The sequence below is a fragment of the Limanda limanda genome, chromosome 5, assembly GCF_963576545.1.
Source record: "Limanda limanda chromosome 5, fLimLim1.1, whole genome shotgun sequence".
NCBI classification, from domain to species: Eukaryota; Metazoa; Chordata; class Actinopteri; order Pleuronectiformes; family Pleuronectidae; genus Limanda; species Limanda limanda.
The window spans coordinates 24,539,611-24,559,440 of NC_083640.1; the positions used below are offsets into that span (position 1 = coordinate 24,539,611).

A 19,830-nucleotide genomic window follows, 5' to 3' on the forward strand; every position below is an offset into this window, starting at 1 on the left:
AAAAGAAAATACTCCTCTGTTTTCTCTCTTTTTGAAATAAAGGACGACGTAAAACTTCATCCTTTCAGTCGGTTCACCAGAGAGCAAGAATAACTTTTATTATGCATCAGTTCGCAGAAGCAGCACAAAAAGAAACTTATCGACTTTAACTCTCATTGGTAAAAAAAAGAAAGGAACAATATGTTTCTGAACAATTTGCCTTTGTTTCCCTTTCTTGTTGTATAGATTGCAAGATTGTGACTTTAAAAAAAAATCCATAAAGATGAATCCAGCTCCTCTAACAAATGCAATTACTGTCAGGTGGAGAACTGACGCTGCAAAGCCATCAAGCCTCGCCAATAACTTTTCATATATTCCCCCTGCTGCTTAAAAAAAATCCACTCATTTGTGATTTAGTTTGAAAGGATGCACTTCACGCCCATTACCAGCTCCGAGGAGGATTTGTTTTCATTGCTCTTTGTCGGTTTGTTTATTTTACGCAATAACTACTCAACCGGTTTTATTGAAACTTGTTTGAAGGTATAGGGATATATAAATATGTCTGTAACTATTTGTTTCTTCGTTATCAGTAGACAGAAGCTCTGTAATGTTTCGTTGTTTATCTAAGAAAATGGAGGACGCTACCGTGTGTGGGATCATTTGTCCGAACTTCTTTGAGAACTCTAGTTGGTTACGGGTCAAAGAAGAACCTGGTCACTCTTGGAGTGATTTCAATCAAGGGGGCGGATCCAGGACTTTCTTTAAGGATGGATGATCCGGTCTGTTCGAAAAAAAATGTATCTTGAGCAATAAAATCAGCACAATATCAGCTAACCCAGAGGATAGTTTAGTTAATGACGCTTTGTTTCAACCTGGCATTCATTGGTGCTGTGCTATGAATTTAAAAGTGGAATTCCTTTTCTTGCAGTTACACCCCGTGTCAGTAGGGGGTGCTGCAGCCCCCTCAGAACCTCTTCTTCCAGCTTTCTTGAGAAGTCAGTTCATTTTCTTTTTGAGCAAGTTGTCCATTTGTTGTGGAGTGAGATGCAAAGTAGCTCAGTCAGAGATTAAGTTATGTGTTGATGTTGTATCGATGTGTTGTCTTTACTGTGAGCGCATAAATGTCAATTACGGACCAATTACGATGAACAGCGTTAAGTCTCCTACACTACATGTAGCTGTGTATCACTTCAAAACTAATTACTGTCCCTAAGTGCAATTATCTCTGTGAAAATACCAAGGCCAAAACATGAAATGGATGTCACTCCGCAGTTTAATTACTTTTTTCGGCGGCAGCGTTGTGTCCTTCAGCTCAACTTTCCATATAAAACCACTGCTGGCAAAAGCACTTCATAAAACCACTCAGCAGGAGGAAGTCCACCCCGTCGCCCCCGGCGCAGCCCTCCAATATAACCTCGACTTTGTCTCACAGCAGAAGCGTCTGTTTGACATTCACCACCATAAACGAAACATATTCCGTGTTTTGCCGGAGCTGCGGCGTCTCTGCCCCGTGGTTTGATTTGAGAGCGCCTCTGCTACATTTTTATGCAAAGCACACTGATGAAGCAGCCACTTATCATTAAGTGGCTGGCATTGTCATACATCAAGGTTTCGTGTTATCAGCTAATATATGCATTATCAATCCCGACGAGGTACCGCGCTAGGTCTCCATGCATATCTGTTAGCAAGCAGAGATATTAATTCCCACCCATGCCTACAACTCCTCATCAGGGGAAAAGAGAGAAGTTCACATTACAGCATGGTCGGTACAGTGTGTGAAAACTTTTGTTTACCGCACCTTGTTTACACTCACAGCGAGGGAACATCGTGTGATTATCCAGGTTCATCCTGGATGCAAATAGAATCCTGCACAGATCTCATTTATAGAAATATCTCTAGTTAATGTGATCCGAGGTGAGGTTATAAATAATCTGCATTAAGTACTCTACAATACAACATGTTTGAGCAACATTGCCATTGAAATTCCACGAACATGGTGGAAAGAGTGTAGGGGGAAAGTTGTACTAATCTACTCTGTTGGTCTTTCTTATTCTTCTTTATGTCAGGCTGGACTTATCATGCTGCCCCATCAGAAGAATCACATCTCCAGTACATAAAACAGCTCCTGTTTTCTCCAGTGCCTACAAAACTAAAAATGACTGTCACATTTTTACAATTTGGCCATCGATTTGGTAACAAAGGTTCATTTACTGTAACTATTCACACAGGATATACTAAGTATAATAGCTTGAAAACTTACAGATCAAAATAGTTAAGTAAGTAATAAAAGATCTAATAATAGCTATAAATTAGTCAAATGCAGTAATACAGGGGTCTTCAACGTTTTTCAGGCCAAGGACCCCCAAACAGGTGGAGAGATGGAGCAGGGACCCCCTACTATATATATTGTATAAAATTGTGTTTTATATTAAACTGGGCCTAGTGCCATGTATAAACATAACTACCCTAATATTGTGCATTCAATACTAAGCTATTCAAATATTACACGGGTTCATATATTCATGTTTTTAATTTAAACATGTGCAAGGTACAGGGTGGCCATGCCACTGCCATTTATAAACATACAGTGGGTACGGAACGTATTCAGACCCCTTTAAATTGTTCACTCTGTTTCATTGCAGCCATTTGCTAAAATCAAAAAAGTTCATTTTATTTCTCATCACCCCATCTTGACAGAAAAAAACAGAAATGTAGAAATTTTTGCAAATTTATTAAAAAAGAAAAACTGAAATATCACATGGTCATAAGTATTCAGACCCTTTGCTCAGTATTGAGTAGAAGCATCCTTTTGAGCTAGTACAGCCATGAGTCTTCTTGGGAACGATGCAACAAGTTTTTCACACCTGGATTTGGGGATCCTCTGCTATTCTTCCTTGCAGATCCTCTCCAGTTCCGTCAGGTTGGATGGTGAACGTTGGTGGAAAGACATTTTCATGTCTCTCCAGAGATGCTCAATTGGGTTTAGGTCAGGGCTCTGGCTGGGCCAGTCAAGAATGGTCACAGAGTTGTTCCGAAGCCACTCCTTTGTTATTTTAGCTGTCTGCTTAGAGTCATTGCCTTGTTGGAAGGTGAACCGTCGGCCCAGTCTGAGGTCCAGAGCACTCTGGAAGAGGTTTTCTTCCAGGATATCTCTTTATTTGGCCGCATTCATCTTTCCTTTAATTGCAACCAGTCGTCCTGTCCCTGCAGCTGAAAAACACCCCCATAGCATGATGCTGCCACCACCATGTTTCACTGTTGGGATTGTATTGGGCAGGTGATGAGCAGTGCCTGGTTTTCTCCACACATACCGCTTAGAATGCCAACAAGTTCAATTTGGTCTCATCAGACCAGAGAATCTTATTTCTCATAGTCTGGGAGTCCTTCATGTGTTTTTTGGCAAACTTTATGCAGGCTTTCATATGTCTTGCACTGAGGAGAGGCTTCCGTCGGGCCACTCTGCCATAAAGCCCCGACTGGTGGAGGGCTGCAGTGATAGTTGACTTTGTGGAACTTTCTCCCATCTCCCTACTGCATCTCTGGAGCTCAGCCACAGAAATCTTTGGTTTCCTCTTTACCTCTCTCACCAAGGCTCTTCTCCCATGATTGCTCAGTTTGGCTGGACGGCCAGTTCTAGGAAGAGTTCTGGTCGTCCCAAACTTCTTCCATTTAAGGATTATGGAGGCCACTGTGCTTTTAGGAACCTTGAGTGCTGCAGAAATTCTTTTGTAACCTTGGCCAGATCTGTGCCTTGCCACAATTCTGTCTCTGAGCTCCTTGGGCAGTTCCTTCGACCTCATGATTCTCATTTGCTCTGACATGCACTGTGAGCTGTAAGGTCTTATATAGACAGGTGTGTGTCTTTCCTAATCAAGTCCAATTTAATTAAACACAGCTGGACTCCAATGAAGGAGTAGAACCATCTCAATGGACAGCATGTGAGTTAAATATGAGTGTCACAGCAAAGGGTCTGAATACTTATGACCATGTGATATTTCAGATTTCTTTTTTAATAAATTTGCAAAAATTTCTACATTTCTGTTTTTTTCTGTCAAGATGGGATGCTGAGTGTGCATTAATGAGAAATAAAATGAACTTTTTTGATTTTTGCAAATTGCTGCAATAAAACAAAGAGTGAAATATTTAAAGGGGTCTGAATACTTTCCGTACCCACTGTACATCTTGCATACAACACTGAGCTATTAAAGTAATTCACAGATTCATGTTTTTATTTTAAACATACATGTAGAAGAGATAGTGAATCCTCAAGCTATCTGTGGATGGCACTAGGGTTGCAAAATTCCGGGAATTTTCAAAGTTGGAAACTTTCCATGGGAATTAACGGGAATTAACGGGAATAAACGTGAATATACGGGAATTAACGGGAATTAACAGGAATTAACGGGAATAAACTGGAAATGTTGTGGGTAATTTATACTAACTGTATTTACCTTGTCATATACAGACATAAATACAAACATTTTGTTGTGTCATAGGCTGATTTGAGCCCTGAGGAAACTCTGGGCACTTGACTATATGCTACAGCATCTTTGTGTCATTCTTAACATAGGTGCACAGTATTTGCAAATGTACACAGCCTTTCCTTCTACATTGGATGGGGTGAAATTTCTCCACACATGAGATAGTGCACGTGGCATTGTTCTGTAGAATAAGAGGAGAAAAAAGTTTGTAAAAAACACTAATGCAATGCCAGAGATATAAATAGTTAGCCAAACAATTGGAATCATCTATAAACATATTTTACAATTGATGGATAAATCAATGGAAATAGGCTAGATGAACAGATGAACAATCCTCAATCAGCATGCTAATATATTTTCCCAAGTAATATCATGGAAACTTACCTGACTAGTCCTGCACACTACAGCAGGCCTCAATAGCCCTGCTGTAGAGTGAAGGATGCTGGGAGTTATCTGTGCATGTGATGGAAGAATGCACAGTGGAGGGTTGAAATTCAACGTGCAGCATGTGATGCATTCCATACATCTTTAAAATAGAGTTTTGAATGATGTTTTTATTGCTCAGCCTTTAATTTGCATAGTTTTGTTTTTTTCAAAATTCCCAAAATTCCCGAGCTTAATATTCCCGTGGAAAGTTTCCGGAAAGTTTCCGGAAATTTACCGGAAACTTTCCGCCCCTTTGCAACCCTAGATGGTGTTAGGAATTTCAAACTTTTAACTATAGGTTGTGTCTGACAGAACTCTTAATAATAAAGCTAGAGGTAGTTTTAGCTAGATATAATGCACATACAAATTAATTTAATAACCGTTGCTGTTTAGTGCCAATAATGTATCTTTTAGTTGTCCTCATAATTAACTTCTTGGATATTAAAGCATATTTTCATTAGCTGTATTCAACATCAGACAGAATTCAAGGAGCTGTCCTTTCTGGGGCAAAGTCAGTATGACATTGTTTAGTTTCGAGGATGCGAATGTTTACACATTCACAGTCAAGATTGTTTTGATGGAGCAGACACACACAATAATAGGTTCTCAAACCATAATGGCACAGACTCTTTTCATAACGGCGGAAGGGGAGGTAGGAGCAGTGGGTCAATAACATTACCTTATAGAAATCATTATTTTCAACCTTTCGCTTAACATATTTAATATTTGGAATTTGCTAATAATGTTTGTACGTCACAAGGATGGCCAGTCTAACAGCTGTCCTGATAGGAGAGTCGTAGGTTTGTTATGGTTAAGTTGGTGCAGCCAAGATGGCTAGAGCAAGACACTTTCTACTCAAGGCTGAATTACGAGACAACATCAGACTGTCAGGGTAGATAGAGTTGCCCTAGCAACCGGTAGAGTAGCGTAGGTGCATGACGGAGAGCTGCTCGCTGTCACTTCCTGGATTCGGTAACAAGAGGCGTGGGACTGCGGCTGGACTAATAAGGGAGATCCAAAGTGATTTGCGGTGACTCCCCTCCAAATATTCATAACCAATCACATCAAATCTACTGTTATAACTATACCAAACCCCTTCTGTTCGGGGCCATTTTCATCTTCCTACTGCTAACTTAATTAGCATAGGCTGTGATAATTGTCCATAGCTATGAATAACTTTTCATTGTATCTTTAAATAAAACATTTGATTGAACCAAAATCTTGGATCGGCTTCTCTCATTATATAGGATAAAAAAACACGCCTTAACAATGGCACACATACTCCCACATTAGTGAGATGTTGGACCCTGATGGGTAGCACACAACTTATCTAATCTTGGATGGATGGAGGTTGTCAGGCAGAGGGTCAAATCAGCCTCACAATATGTTGGATGCATGTTAATGTGTATTGAAAGACAATTCGTGAAAAAAAAGAAAAAAAAAAATTATAAGAAATGTAAAAAATTGTCTAATCAACCAAAGATTTCGCAACCCCCCTGCAGTAGTCCGGGAACCCCCTAGGGGTAGCGGACCCCCTGTTGAAGACCTCTGCAGTAATAGACTAAATGTTTTACAAAAATCCAAAACATCCCAAAAGAAGATTACTCACACTCACTACAAAGACCTACTAATAACAAGTCAATATATTATAACAATAGTGAAGGTTGGTAACTTGTGTGTCTGTGTGTTGCTTATGTGTATGTTTGATTATACAAGTAGTTTATTTACTGTCCGTTGATTACACTATTTATCCAAGAGTCTTATGACGTGCGGGGGTGTGAGTCAGGCGGGGGTGTGAGTCCTTTGCACAGGCTGCTGTGGGGACGTATTGTGTCCTTTAGAAAGCTCACCGCTGGGTGGACAGCCCCTGCAGGCCGGGCAGGTGCTGGAGCAGGTGCTGAAGCAGCCTGTGAGAGGAGTTGAACATATAACATATACTTATAAAAACAAGTTTCAAATCAACAAGGAAAAGAACTGCTGCTAAAACTGCCATAATCTTGAAGTAGCAGATGTGTGCAAACTGAAAATGTATAACAATTTGTTGTAGTCAGTCACATAGAGCCAGAAACATATGAAAATAACACAGATTACTGTTTTTTAAAGCATGAATGAATTCATAAAGTCCTTGAAATTATTTTAGCAGCACTCCTCTGCAGTAAAGATCTTAACGTTACAAAAGTGAGGTTGTTCTACACGGCGTCTTTCTGATATCCAGTATCTGAGTCAGCTGCTTCACGTGACAGCTTATAAGCAACGCCAGGCGTCTATATATAGCATTTTATTCTTTAAAGAATCACACAGACTTTTCTGATGTAGCCTAAAAAGTCTAGTAGCTTTACCATCAATAATCCCTCACGAGATTTCTAAGCGCGGTCGGTCCCACACGTTAGAGCAGCGGATGATATGGAGCATTAGAGACGGCGAGAAGAAGAGCAGAGAGAAAGAGGAGGTAGTGCGGGGGAGGAGAGTAGCAGTGTAGCAGCAGAGTAAGAAAAGTATCTGAAGACAGGAGAAGAAGTGAAAACCCCCCAGGGGAGGGGGGGGGGGGGCTGTGTCAGCCACATGCTCCGGTAGGTCCTTACAGAGCCGGGCCTTTTGTTATGCTGATTTACTCAGCCTTTTGTCCAGCACACTGATGGAGTGTGTGTGTGTGTGAGTGTGTGTGTGTGTGTGTGTGTGTGTGTGTGTGTGTGTGTGTGTGTGTGTGTGTGTGTGTGTGTGTGTGTGTGTGTGTGTGTGTGTATGTGTGTGTGTGTCTGAGAGGGGAGGACAAGAGTGCAAGAAAGACTTTACAACATCCTGCAGGCTACATAGAGAAGACGTATCATTCAGGGGATAGAAAAAGAAAAAGAATAGCATTACCATCAAAGATCTTAATTTCCTTTCAGCTAGTTGTGCAGCTACAGGTGTAAAGAGCTGTGATGTCATCATACACAGTAATAGTGAGTTTAACGTTTATTGGTCCAAAACCGAAAATCTGATTGGTTCACCATCAATAGTGATGTGGTCGTGAAAGAAGGATCAGTATAACAGACAGAAAGAGGGCAATATGTGACAAAGCTGTTATAAAAAGCTACATTATATATTACAAGGACTTTTCAGAACCATCATCCAACCATCAGCATCTAAAGATGTTCAGTTTAAAATGATACAAAACAGAAAAAATCTGCAATTCGTCACATTGGAGAAAATTAAATCAGAGAAAACACATCCATATTGAATTAAGGGTGATCCAAATACATACAATTTCATTAAAGTCATCGATTCAATTATTTATCACTTCAACTCTAGCACTCAGTGGCCTAGAAACGATAAAAGTAAAAATATGGATGGATGGAAGAAAGAACGGCAGAAATAAAGGGTGGAAAAGAAAGAAGGAAACATGGGAAAAAAGGAAAGATAGTAAGAAAGAAAGAAAACATTGGAAATGTAAAAAGCACAGAGAAAGAAAGAAACATGAAGAAAGAGAAGAGAATCATTAAAAATAAAAAATCAATCAAGAAAGAATGAATATTATTTTAAAAAGTAAGGCAACATAAAGAAGAAAGAAAGATGTAAGGATAATCAGAAATAAAATGTAAGGAAAAAGTAAGGGGGGGAGAGAAAGAAGAAAGACAAAAGAAAGATAAAAAAATAAAAAAACGTGGATGGATGAAAGAAAAGAGAATCAAAGAGAAAGAAAGAGAAACTCATGGTGCCACAGGAGGAGAGTTGAACCTTGAGTCACCAGTCGAGTGAGACAAGTGTAACAGAGAGACATGAAGAGAGAGAGAGAGAGAGAGAGCGAGCGAGGATGACAGGAGGTGTCCCTCTCCCCGGCGTCCAGCCCCCGACTTTGACGTCAGAGGCTGAGAGACACAAAACAAGCTGCTCTCAGCTGAGCTCCTCACTCGATTCCCACACTCACACACTCACACACTCACACACTCACACACTCACACACCCTCCGACGCACGTTCCTCCTCAGACACCACTCGTCCCTCAGCACCTGCTCAGGGCTCGGCCGCCGCACGTGGAAGTGGACGTGCACTCATCTCCACACGCACACACACCACTGTCCTCCGACCACCAGGACACCACTTGTACTCCCCCTGTCCAGGACTGAAGCCATGCTCCGTCTCCCCCGGGTGATGGCTTGATTCTGTGTGAAGCTGCCTACGGAGAGCGCACAGGCTGGGGGTCGGAGGAGGAGGAGGAGGAGGAGGAGGAGAAGGAGGGGGAGGAGGAGGAGGAGACCCAGACCCCATCCCAAAGAGCAGCAGATGTGAGAGAAGAGGAGAGGCGGAGAGAGAGAGAGGAGCACAATCTCCCCTTACCCCCCCTTCCCTCCTGTGGGAGAACAATGCCCAGGCTCCAGTGGCAGAGGGTCAGCTTTTGTCCCTCGCCCCAGTGAAGACGAGACAGACGCGAGGACACATTGACCCGCTGCTGGGATCAGGACACAAAGAGACGCTGCTCGCCACTCGGCTTCATTCAGGACCTGGACAGCTCCTGCTCAACAGCCACTGGGACTGGGTGCTGGGCTTTTCTCTTTTGTCCATGAGTGAGTAGAGACTCTATCAGAAGCCGGTTTGGTTTGGAGAAGTACAAATGGAGCTCCCGTGTTCGCTGCCGCTCGGCCCCTGTGGCCCCTGTGGCCCCTGTGGCCCGGCTCCCTCCCTGGGATCCCAGGGCAGCACGGCCGGCCTCCACCAGCTGGAGGAGAAGCAGCTCTTTGAGAAGTTTTGGAGGGGCACCTTCAAGGCGGTGGCCACCCCGAGACCGGAGAGCGTCATCATGGCCAGCATCACCGCCCGGACCAGGGTGGCCAAGTGAGTTCTCTAGCTTCTCACTCCAATCACATCTCCGGTTTTTACCTGACTTGAATATCCAGCTGTGTTGTCGAGGGTTGACAAGCTTTTGTTTCTGAGCTCGAAACTCAACTGAGGCTGTGGAATGACTGATGAGAATGAGGCTGTTTTATAGAATCAGTGGTGACTTGACCATTTTACTTCTGAGGAGAGCTAGACCAGTATGTGCATATGCAAAAAAATCTAGAAAAGTTTTAGATATTACAACAGTGACTTTAATGAAAGAATAGTCTTTGTTTGCTGAGCTGAATGAACATTTGTGATTATGACAGTTAAAAAATGGTCACAATGTCCAATGATCAGGATCAAAATCTTTGACTCGCATTGCAATGTTCTTCTCGAACATCAGATTTTTTATTCCTACGTTTCTTGTCAATTCACACTCTCGGCAACTCCGGTCTCCAGCTTCGATCAAGTTCAGCAACTCATTCTGAATCCATTTACTAAGAATGCATCTCTAAATGTGTTTTGACCTTTCTGCTGCGTACGTCTCCCGAGTTCCCTTTACTGCCACCTGTTGGGTGGTGGCATTCAATGCTGTTGGGGCTCGGGAAAAAAAGCTCTCAGGCGGGAAATAGACAACCTTCCAGTAACTTTAGACAAGGTAGAACATTCGTAACTGCATTTTTATTGTAGATTATAAACTGTACTATATATTTATCTTACTCATTTAAAAGGATTATATACTGTCTATTGTTTTAAGGCTTATTCAGTGAAATTTGACGTAGAGGCAGGTGGGGCGGCACCCAAGTGCCCTCTATTGTCCAGCTGTGATTGGCCAAAAGCTTCCTTTTTATGTAAACTGTTGTAGTCCAGATCTGGTCTTTTAATAAGAGCAAGTTGATGATATTTACTAAAAGGTCACTCTAGCAAGTCAAAGCACATTTACTTCTCTTGTAATGTTGCTACATGTAGGAAATCATTGTTTCTACAGCACTTCAGTGTCTGTTTTTCATATCTAGAATGAATTGTTCGTTTCCAGCTTTAGTCCAGTTTTGTCCCAGATGCATGGACGTTTGTACACATTCGTTTGCGTGTGTGCGGCCGGACACGTGACATGTAGCCAAACACAGCTGAGTTAATTGTCTCCTTTAAAGGTCACGTGGCAGCGTCTTCATGCCTCTAATGTCAGAGTTGTTCCCTCTCCTCCCTGTGACATGGCTTTGTGCTGCTGTCCATGATGAAGGAGCAACCCATTGTGTTTGTGCTCTTCACCTTCTTCACCTGCCCCGTGCAAAGGGTAGCTCTATCACCCCCGGACAGGAGGACAGGGACGGATGAACATTTGTTGCCCTTTCCACTCCTCCTCCCTCTTCCCTTCCTCTTTGCTCCCGTCCAAATGATCCACCATCGTTTGCTGCCTTTGACAACTTGATCTGTTTTGGGATCACGCCCCGGCTCCGTTTGTCTTCACATCTCCATCAGTGTGACACCGCTTCTCATTTGAGAAAAATCTTTCAGTAATTAATGATCAGACTGGTAGAAGATTCACTTGACCACGCTCGCGGACACGCACATTTGTACCGGGCATACTTACATATCGAATGCCGAGGCTTGCTCGGGTGACCTTTGAATGGTTTTGACACCCACTATCAACTTTCTCTTATGTGAAATTAGCTATGTTAATGAGGATTAGAATGGTCCATTTCCTCCGACATCAGCACAGGCGGCAGAAAGACACGCTGGAGCAGATAATGTGTCTTTAATGGCTTCTGTTACAGCTGGGCCGTAATGCTGCAAATAGCCTGGTTGTAATGGTTTTTATTAGCTGGTGGGATTTGATGAAAAACACTTTTTGTTTCGGGAATATGGAGGAATATGTCTTTGTTTCATCTAGCCCCCAATTCCCCTGTCAGCCAACCATTAAAATCAGTTTTGGGGGGAAAAGTGGATAAAAATTGAAACACAGCAAATGAGCCTATAGAAAAGAAATTATTAAATTAAATGTAATGTGGCCGGCTGCCATGAACTGAGCAGCCTTTTTTAAAAATAACTGGATACTCTGGAGCGGGGCCCAGCTGTCTCTTCAGCTTTGGCTTCTGTGAGGAGGAAGCTATCCTCAAGTGGCTCGGCCCCCCCCCACAGTGGGGGGGATCGTCCAGCTGACAGGGACGACGGCGTGGCAGAAGCTGGCAAGAGCGAACGTCCCCAGAGAGCAGACGTAAGGTTGCTAATTCGCCCGGGTCCGTTTGTGAAAGACAACAGAACCCCCCCCCACCCCATTCGTCCACTATCATTCTACTCTCGCTCGGCCTCTGTGTGTATTTGCAGGAGAGAGAGAGACGCATCGGGACTTTTGGTTGATACAGATTGTAAATAATGAGTAAAACACAACAAACAAACACAACACCCAGAGAATAGGGATTCAAGAGAAGGCTCAGCCATTCCTCTCTCCCTCCCTCCCTCCCTCCCCTACTCCTCGCTGCGCTGTTGATTTTGCCGGAGCAGAAAGTGACTGGGGAATGCTTAGACCATCAGAATGCATGGCCTTAGGCTCGGTCCTTTGCTTCTCTCTCTCTCTCTCTGCAAGAGGAAACATTATTATTCACTGTGGATAACTGAGGGGGTGATGAACAATTGCAGTGAAAGCGAGGGGGGGGGGGCATTATGTCCAACGAGCAGAGAGGCAGAGAAGAGAGGAGACAGACGGAGAGCCACAGGGAGATGTTTCATGTTCAATCAGCACAAGTCTTTTTTCCATTTGTACCGGCGTCGCCTCTCCTCTCCGCTCTCCTCCTTCTCCTTCTCCTTCTCCCTCGCTCCTGCTCCTGAATTGAAAGTGCTGGAGGGGCCCGTGAGCCACAGAGGAGTAATTAGGGTTTGTTGTTCTCCCTCTGTCCTCCCTGTCTCCTCCTCTCCGGGCCAGTCACTCAGAGGAGGGGAGGAGTTCACTGGCTCGGTGCAGCGGGGTGGGGCCTCGCTTGAAGCCATTATAACCCTGCAAGCTGTTTTGTTCATGGGGGGGCTCCTCATTAAATATGCAGCGGAGTGTGTAGAGTTGTGTGTCTGTGTGTGTGTGTGTGTGTGTGTGTGTTTTGCCGCCATGTTAGTGGGGTCTTGTCCAACTCTGTGGCATATGGCAGGCTGCAGAAAGTGCACAGCAAGGGAGGAGGCAAAGTGTGTGTGTGTGTGTGTGTGTGTGTGTGGAGGCAGATGCAGTTCTGTGGATGAAGTTTGGAGGCTTGTACACTGACATCACTAGTTGGAATATACAGGCTTCAGTATGCATAACAACAGAAGGTGTTGAGTATGTTACGGATCTGAAACGTCCAGTCACAAAACTTTTGTGCAACAACAAAGATTGTGACACAGGAGGTTTTGCCTCATTATCACAACTTGATAATGAGGCAAAACCGTCTGTTTGTCCCTGTTTCCGGGCAAAGTAGCTTCATCTACTAGTCTTTGGGTTTCTTACCACATTTCCAAAGTCGGCATACATATCTAATATTTAATATGAATGAATCTTTAGAGTAACTGTCAATTCAATGTGTGATTGTTGGATGTATTCCTCAATTTCGATGCTGTATTTGTTTACAAATGCAACAAACCTTTTAAACCTGCTGCTGCTTGGATTCGTGCATTCCATTGGCTTCCTCTCCACAGTCACGGTGTATTTCCTATAAAACCTTTCATATCCTCATCCTTTAAGAAGATGGTTTTGTTTTTCTGTCAACATTCTGTCTTGGGTGTAACTTTCTCTTGTGGTGACCTTGGCCTGTAACGCACGACAGCACACATCAGTTCCCTCACATGCACACATGAGCGATCACACGCAGGAGAGAGGGAATGAATGAATGGAGGATATATACTCTTGTCTCAAAGACATCATGGAGTCGCAGTCAGAGCTCCCACTGGGACAATGCATCTCCCTCTCCTCCTCCTCCTCCGAGAGAATGACAAACATCATTTAGTGATGGACGAGGGGATTGTCAGCTGTTATACATCTCTCTGTCTGCACGTCTGCTCTGTTCATCCCTGAGTTATCTCTACCCAACTTCTCTCCCTCTCCTTACATCAGTATCTGTCTCCGTCCTCGGTATCTTTTCCGTGTGCGTCTATGTCATGTTACTGTGTGCAGCTGCCGAGGCAGACAGGAGAGTACGGAGACGATGGGGTCTCTCCCTGCAGGAATCAGACTTATCACCCAAACAGACTCACATGTGATATTGATTCCAACACTTGCCGGTCCGTTTGAATCCAACTAGTAGCTAAACACCTGTAGGGCTTATAGCAGGATGCAGGGTTTGCATGACAGAAGAGTTAAAGCTGAAGCGGAGATGTTAATTAGTGGACTGGATTTATATTTGATATGGATTACTGCACGGCAAATCCATCGTGTCGAACCAGATTAAAACCTGCTACTGATACACTCTGGAAGATTTAAATCCTGGTCGATGGGACGACATTTGTAGCTACTGGTGGTAACGTCAGATGTGGTTTAGTACTTCAACCCCATGGCATCCACATTGTCATCAATCAAATGGTGAAGGCCACGTACTGCACGAGCACAGTCACCTGCACCAACCCATACCGTCCTCTTTTGTCTATTTGACTCTGAATAATAATAATAATTTTAATATTCAAAAAGGTTTCAACGAGTTATTCAATATCATAGTTAGAAGTTGGTATTATGGAAAAGACGACAGCCCTTTAACAGCAATCACAAGATTCCAAATGTGAGAAATATACGACGATAGTTGTATTAAAAAGCTGTTATGTTATTTGTTAATACGTCAGGCTGAAGCAATGTTTTAAATTGAGCCGTGGATTGTTTGAATGAATAATTTGCGAGAGGAAAATGTGTTTTTCCAAAAATGTACTGTAGTCTAGCTGTGCTGTATTGTGTTAATGGGGAATTAAGCTGTCATGCAGTCACCATGATGGCAACCTGCAGTGGCTGCTTTCTACCTGCACGATACTAGAGAACCAACTTTGATTTTTTTTTTTCAGCCGCTCTTTGTACTTGTCATTCATAATGGGTCATCAAACCACGTCTTTTGTTATTGGTTTTGATTGAGAGACCCCCTGGATGCAGAAGTTGCATAATGTTCTTTTAAAAATGCTATTTTTTTATAATAATAAAGAAGACATTAACTGGACTATAGCACAAAGTATAATATATATAATATATCAGACAGGGGTGAAGTTTAAAGTGTTATTGATTAATTCCAACCACTCAACAATCAAATGTTGATATCTCCTGCGTTTGAAGCTTTTACTTTTCCAAATGTCACTGCGTCACATTATCACAAGCTGAAACATTAGTTCAGCTGGATCGAAACATCCATAGATTTCTGGGAGACATGATGCTGCACTCGATTGTAAACTTGTGATGAATTCCTAATGTAGCCTGAGCACGATGGGAAACAGTGGCTCTGCCTGAAAGCAGCGAGTCCCAGTGGGAGCTCAAAAGACTCTTTGATATTTGAATCCAACCAATCTCTCTCTTTATTCACATAAAAAGATGTGAGGTTTGTTTGTGGTTATGAATCAGACGATGGAACCGCTCTGGATCCTGTTCACACCCACGTATACATACACACATACTCTGTATTGTTACAGGATTCTGTGGTTCCATGCATCAAAACCCCTCAAGGCTTCGAATTCCAGCCACATAGAGAAACATGCCTAAATAGAATCAACTTACACAAATCTGTGTGCAGTTTCATACCGTTCATCGTTCATCATGCCAGGCAGCATGAAGGATAATACGAGGCTGCAGCCGGGAAAAAACATAAATAGAAATAAACTCTGATGAACACAAAACAGAATGTGGCGACAGAGTGACAAAGATATCTCTTGAACATGTGGCAGATTAAAAGCAGTTGGACGCGATCGTGAAAGACCAAGACAACATTAGCAAAACATTCTGAAGAGTTGATTACGAGCTGTCGGCATAGAAACAAGTAAAATGTAAAAGGAGAAGCTGGAGCACAAAGAAAGACGTTTCATGTTTACCCTGTAAAGTCTTTAGAGACACTTGTAAAGACACTTTTTTCCCAACCTAACTTGGTCCTTTTAAGCCGGCCAATATTAATATATCTTACTTATAATAACCGTAATAATAACTAAAACGGGGACTCAGAAGAGTGCTGCCTCTGCCAAGGCCCAATAGTTCCCTTAAATTCAATCAAGCATCAAAAAAGTGCACCAACTCATAGATATCAGTCCCTTATTGATATGTTTAATATTAAAATTAGGATGCATTATTATTATTCCCTCGGAAAGTGGTGACAATGTCCAAAAAATAAATCCTGGATCCGCACCGAGATGTAAGGGGTTCTTCCCTGACCCACCGAGTTCTCTGGAAATCAGAATCCAACCTACTTGGAGGAAGTGAGTTAGTACTTAATTTTGGAAACAAATCATTTAATCAATCCATGTGCGTATATTGCTGGCATGTGGAGGTGTCCACCTGTAGTCATATAAGTGCAAACACGTGGACGTACTGTATATGGGAATGCACATACAGTACATATGGAGACGGACACACATAAAGCCATACGGAGGGGGGGGTTTCAACATGATAAGTCCTCCAGAGCCGAACAGCAGCAGCAGCATTTTCGAGGATGAGAGCGAGGAGCTGAGCGTTAACCCTTTCCTTCAAAGCTGCTGTGAAATCTCCGCTCAGGGATCACAGCTTCCAGCCTGTGGTCGTCCACCTCAGTGGGGGGGGATACCACACGCTGCCGTCCTCCTGCAGCCGCTGGCCTCTCTCCTTTTCCATGTGGAGCATATCATGCAGGATAGAAAACTGTGGTTTCTGGCTAGAAAACTTGATAAGGGGAATCTGAAGGTCAAGTGTGATGACAGTCAGAGGAGCAAACCCATTTCTTGTTCATGTTGCAGCCCGAGGATTGACGTGAACTGCTGCTCTCGCCATGATCCACATTTTTATTTAAATAGAATTCTTCCATTCTTTCTTCTCAGTCTTTCATTGTCTAACTCAGACATTGCACTTCATTTTGAATCCTACATTATTTACCTGTATGTACAGAGTCTTGAAGTTCACATTTATTTAGTGTTTGCCTCTACACAGATCTGCAATATGTAATCAAATGTAAAATAGACACCAAAAAACAACCTCCTGCATTTCAGCTTCCTGTCATGTTCCTGACGATTAATGTATCCATATATATTAAATAGAAATGTAAATTTAGAAAGAGAGACGGAGGCTTGGAGGGCGAGCAAGGCAACAGTGGGAAAATTCTACCTCAGAGATTCTTTGTTTATTCTGAAAACTACTTTCGGTCCCTTGTGTGGTGAGAGCATCACCATTAATGTTCTGATACCATCCTCTTTCATGCTTATTCAAAATCTGTCTCCACCTGCTGTCGTGGAACTCATCTGTGTGCTTTTGTAAAACAGTACAATGCGATTGGTTTGTTTCCTGGTTCGAGGGGCAGGACATTGTTATATAACTGCTGCTTCTGGAATTATGGACAATTATTCTCCTCTGGATTCTTCAGATTGTTTTCACCCTGTATCTGAACCGACATTGTACGTTAATGAAATATGAATGAATAGCATAACCAACTAATATCTCTGATGCCTGGTGAATGAAGCAGGATTTATTCATCATATATATTTGATTTAATATAGCTACTTTATATAATATCTACATTAATCTTAAGTCCTCCATTCAGACAGTAAAAAGCTCGGTGAAGAGCTACATTTCCTAATTGATTCAGTGTAAAGAGCACTTCTCCACAGTGTCATGTTGAACGTAAGTATTTCAAAGCATAAAAATGAAGTCATTAAAACAAGGTTCCAGTTCACACACACAAAGAAATACTTTTACTTACTGTATAATTCATTGCTTTGGTAAGTGTTATTCTGTTTTGTACTAATGAATCAATATTCAGATCATATGGCTCAGGACTAAGTTGAAAAAAAGATCCCAAACATTACCGTCACTAAAACATTTAATTATGAATCTTGTTTTCTAAGCTTTTTAATACATTTTGCACAAGACAGGACACTGAATGTAAATCTAAAGTGCTACTGCGGTAAAATCCAAAGGGAGATAATCAAAGAGTTATTCTAAAGTAGATCAACTTTCCAACGCTGAACATTGAGAATGACACCAAGACAACAGGGGAAAATATTTTTATTGAAGCTGTGTTCAACGCAAACATGTTCTTACTTATGCTGATTGAACATTAACATGAGGGGAAGAATGTAATCTGTCAAACTAGAAGATACATGTTGTGAGAAGAGGGAAATTACTTTGTCTGAGCCGGAGTTTTTTACGCCTGAATCAATTTAATTCCACTGTCACAACAGAAAAATTGCGCTAGTTGAAAGTTTCTGTCTTATTCATTTTGAATCTGTTGTTTTCTTCTTGTTCACAGTATTTGTCCATTTTGCAGCCGGATGCACTTTATGTAAAATTCGAGCGCACTGACATTTAAAAGGACTCGTGGCATTTAAGTCCATTAACATAGTAAATTGTGTTATTTGTTCACGCAGGGTGTGTGTGTGTGTGTGTGTGCGTGCGCGTGTGTGTGTGTGTGTGTGTGTGTGTGTGTGTGAGTGTGCTTGTCATTCTGCCAAATTCACACTCTTCGAGAACAAATATAACAGATAGAAACACAAAGGGCGTGAATCATTATCAGTGCTTAAAACCATCTCTGAAATGGAAAGACTTATATTTGTTTCCAGTGCTTTGGATGATGCAGAAGTTCTTTTCTTTACAGAAACTGCCAAAGCCCCACGAGCTGTAATCTTTCATACACCATTAGGGGGTTTCTTATCTTTACGAGCTCTGGCCCTATCATGCTCTGGCCCTCAGACTTTATTTGGGTTTGTGAGTAACACACACAGACAGATGTTGCCTCGAATGCTTCAATGAGATGTTCTTTCTCTCGGCTGCTGCATACTTTAACCTTGTTCAAAGACTGAAGAAGAAGAAGATATCGGCTACTTTTTCTTTTTTCCAACACTGAAGAGACCAGCGCACATGAACAAGGTTAAAGCTGACGCGAGTGTACGGAGTGTATCCAGCAAACAGCTCTATATAATTGGCTTCTGTATTCCGGGAAACAAGTACGAGGGAAAGAGAGAGATGATAAAGAAAATGAGAAATTGTTATTATTTTCTATAAGGATGCAAGAAGGAAATCAATATAAGAGCAGTGCAGCATGACTGTTGTATCTGTCTGTGAGAGAGGAGGGAAAGAGTGAATGACCAAAGGAAAGAGGGAAGGAAATAAAGAATTAAGAAGGTTGCATTTTCAGACTGTACATATCAGGACGCTGGAGCAGCCGAGGTTATTACATTTAACAGAATATCATATTCTAGCCCGTGAATAGAAATCCTTTACAAAAGGGAATTGAATTACATGAAGGCACCAAATGTACAGCTTTGAATAAACTCATAAAAGATGATGACAAAGAAGGTGAAAGTCATTTGTCCTCTGCCGACTCGACATGAAAGTGACGGTGGTAAATCTTTCAGGCAGTTAGAGCTGACCTATTCGATTCATTACCAGTGAGTGGAGGCCGGGAATGGGACGACTCGCTCATTACGACCTGTTAGATCTCCACAAACCGGGGGATGTTCCCGGACACGGGAACAGACACGAGCCGACTCTCGAGTTCAGCAGCTCGACGATCCGCGCTGAAGGAAAAACACAAACACGTGTGAATCGTCAGCAAGTCAGAGGAGAGTCTTTGTTCTCTAATTTAATATATAAAAAAGTGGTTGTTATTGTTCCTTGAAGCCTATTCGGTTTGTCTTTTCACATAAACTCTAAAATTGAAGAGTTTGACTTCACAGGCTTATTCTCATTGCAATAATAACATGCTCAAAGAAAAACACCTTTAGATTTGAAAATAAATCAAAATCTTTTCAGTACTAAATGTGGCTTGAGGAGCTTGGTCACTACAAACTATTGTTGCTCTCTGGCTAACTGCTAACACGCTCTGCAGCTCTTCAAGCTAGCTGGCTTACTAACTGTTTATAAGTTAACCAGCTCCGCAAGCGTACCAATTCTGCATGGCTTAGTTAAAATACATTTTGTACAAGTACATGCTTCTTCTGTTTAGCAGTTAATACTTTTGCAGACCATACCAAATATGGTCAAACACAAG

The 19,830-nt window shown here is 42.2% G+C and overlaps 1 protein-coding gene across 1 annotated transcript in view; it reads left to right on the forward strand.

Moving 5' to 3' along the window:
* The first annotated feature begins 9,476 nt into the window (after positions 1-9,476).
* srrm4 (serine/arginine repetitive matrix 4) overlaps positions 9,477-19,830 on the forward strand; it is a 49,422-nt gene continuing 39,068 nt past the window's right edge. Inside the window, exon 1 of the mRNA XM_061070755.1 lies at positions 9,477-9,697. Within this exon, the coding sequence (XP_060926738.1) occupies positions 9,477-9,697 (221 nt within the window). The remainder of the gene's footprint in view (positions 9,698-19,830) is intronic.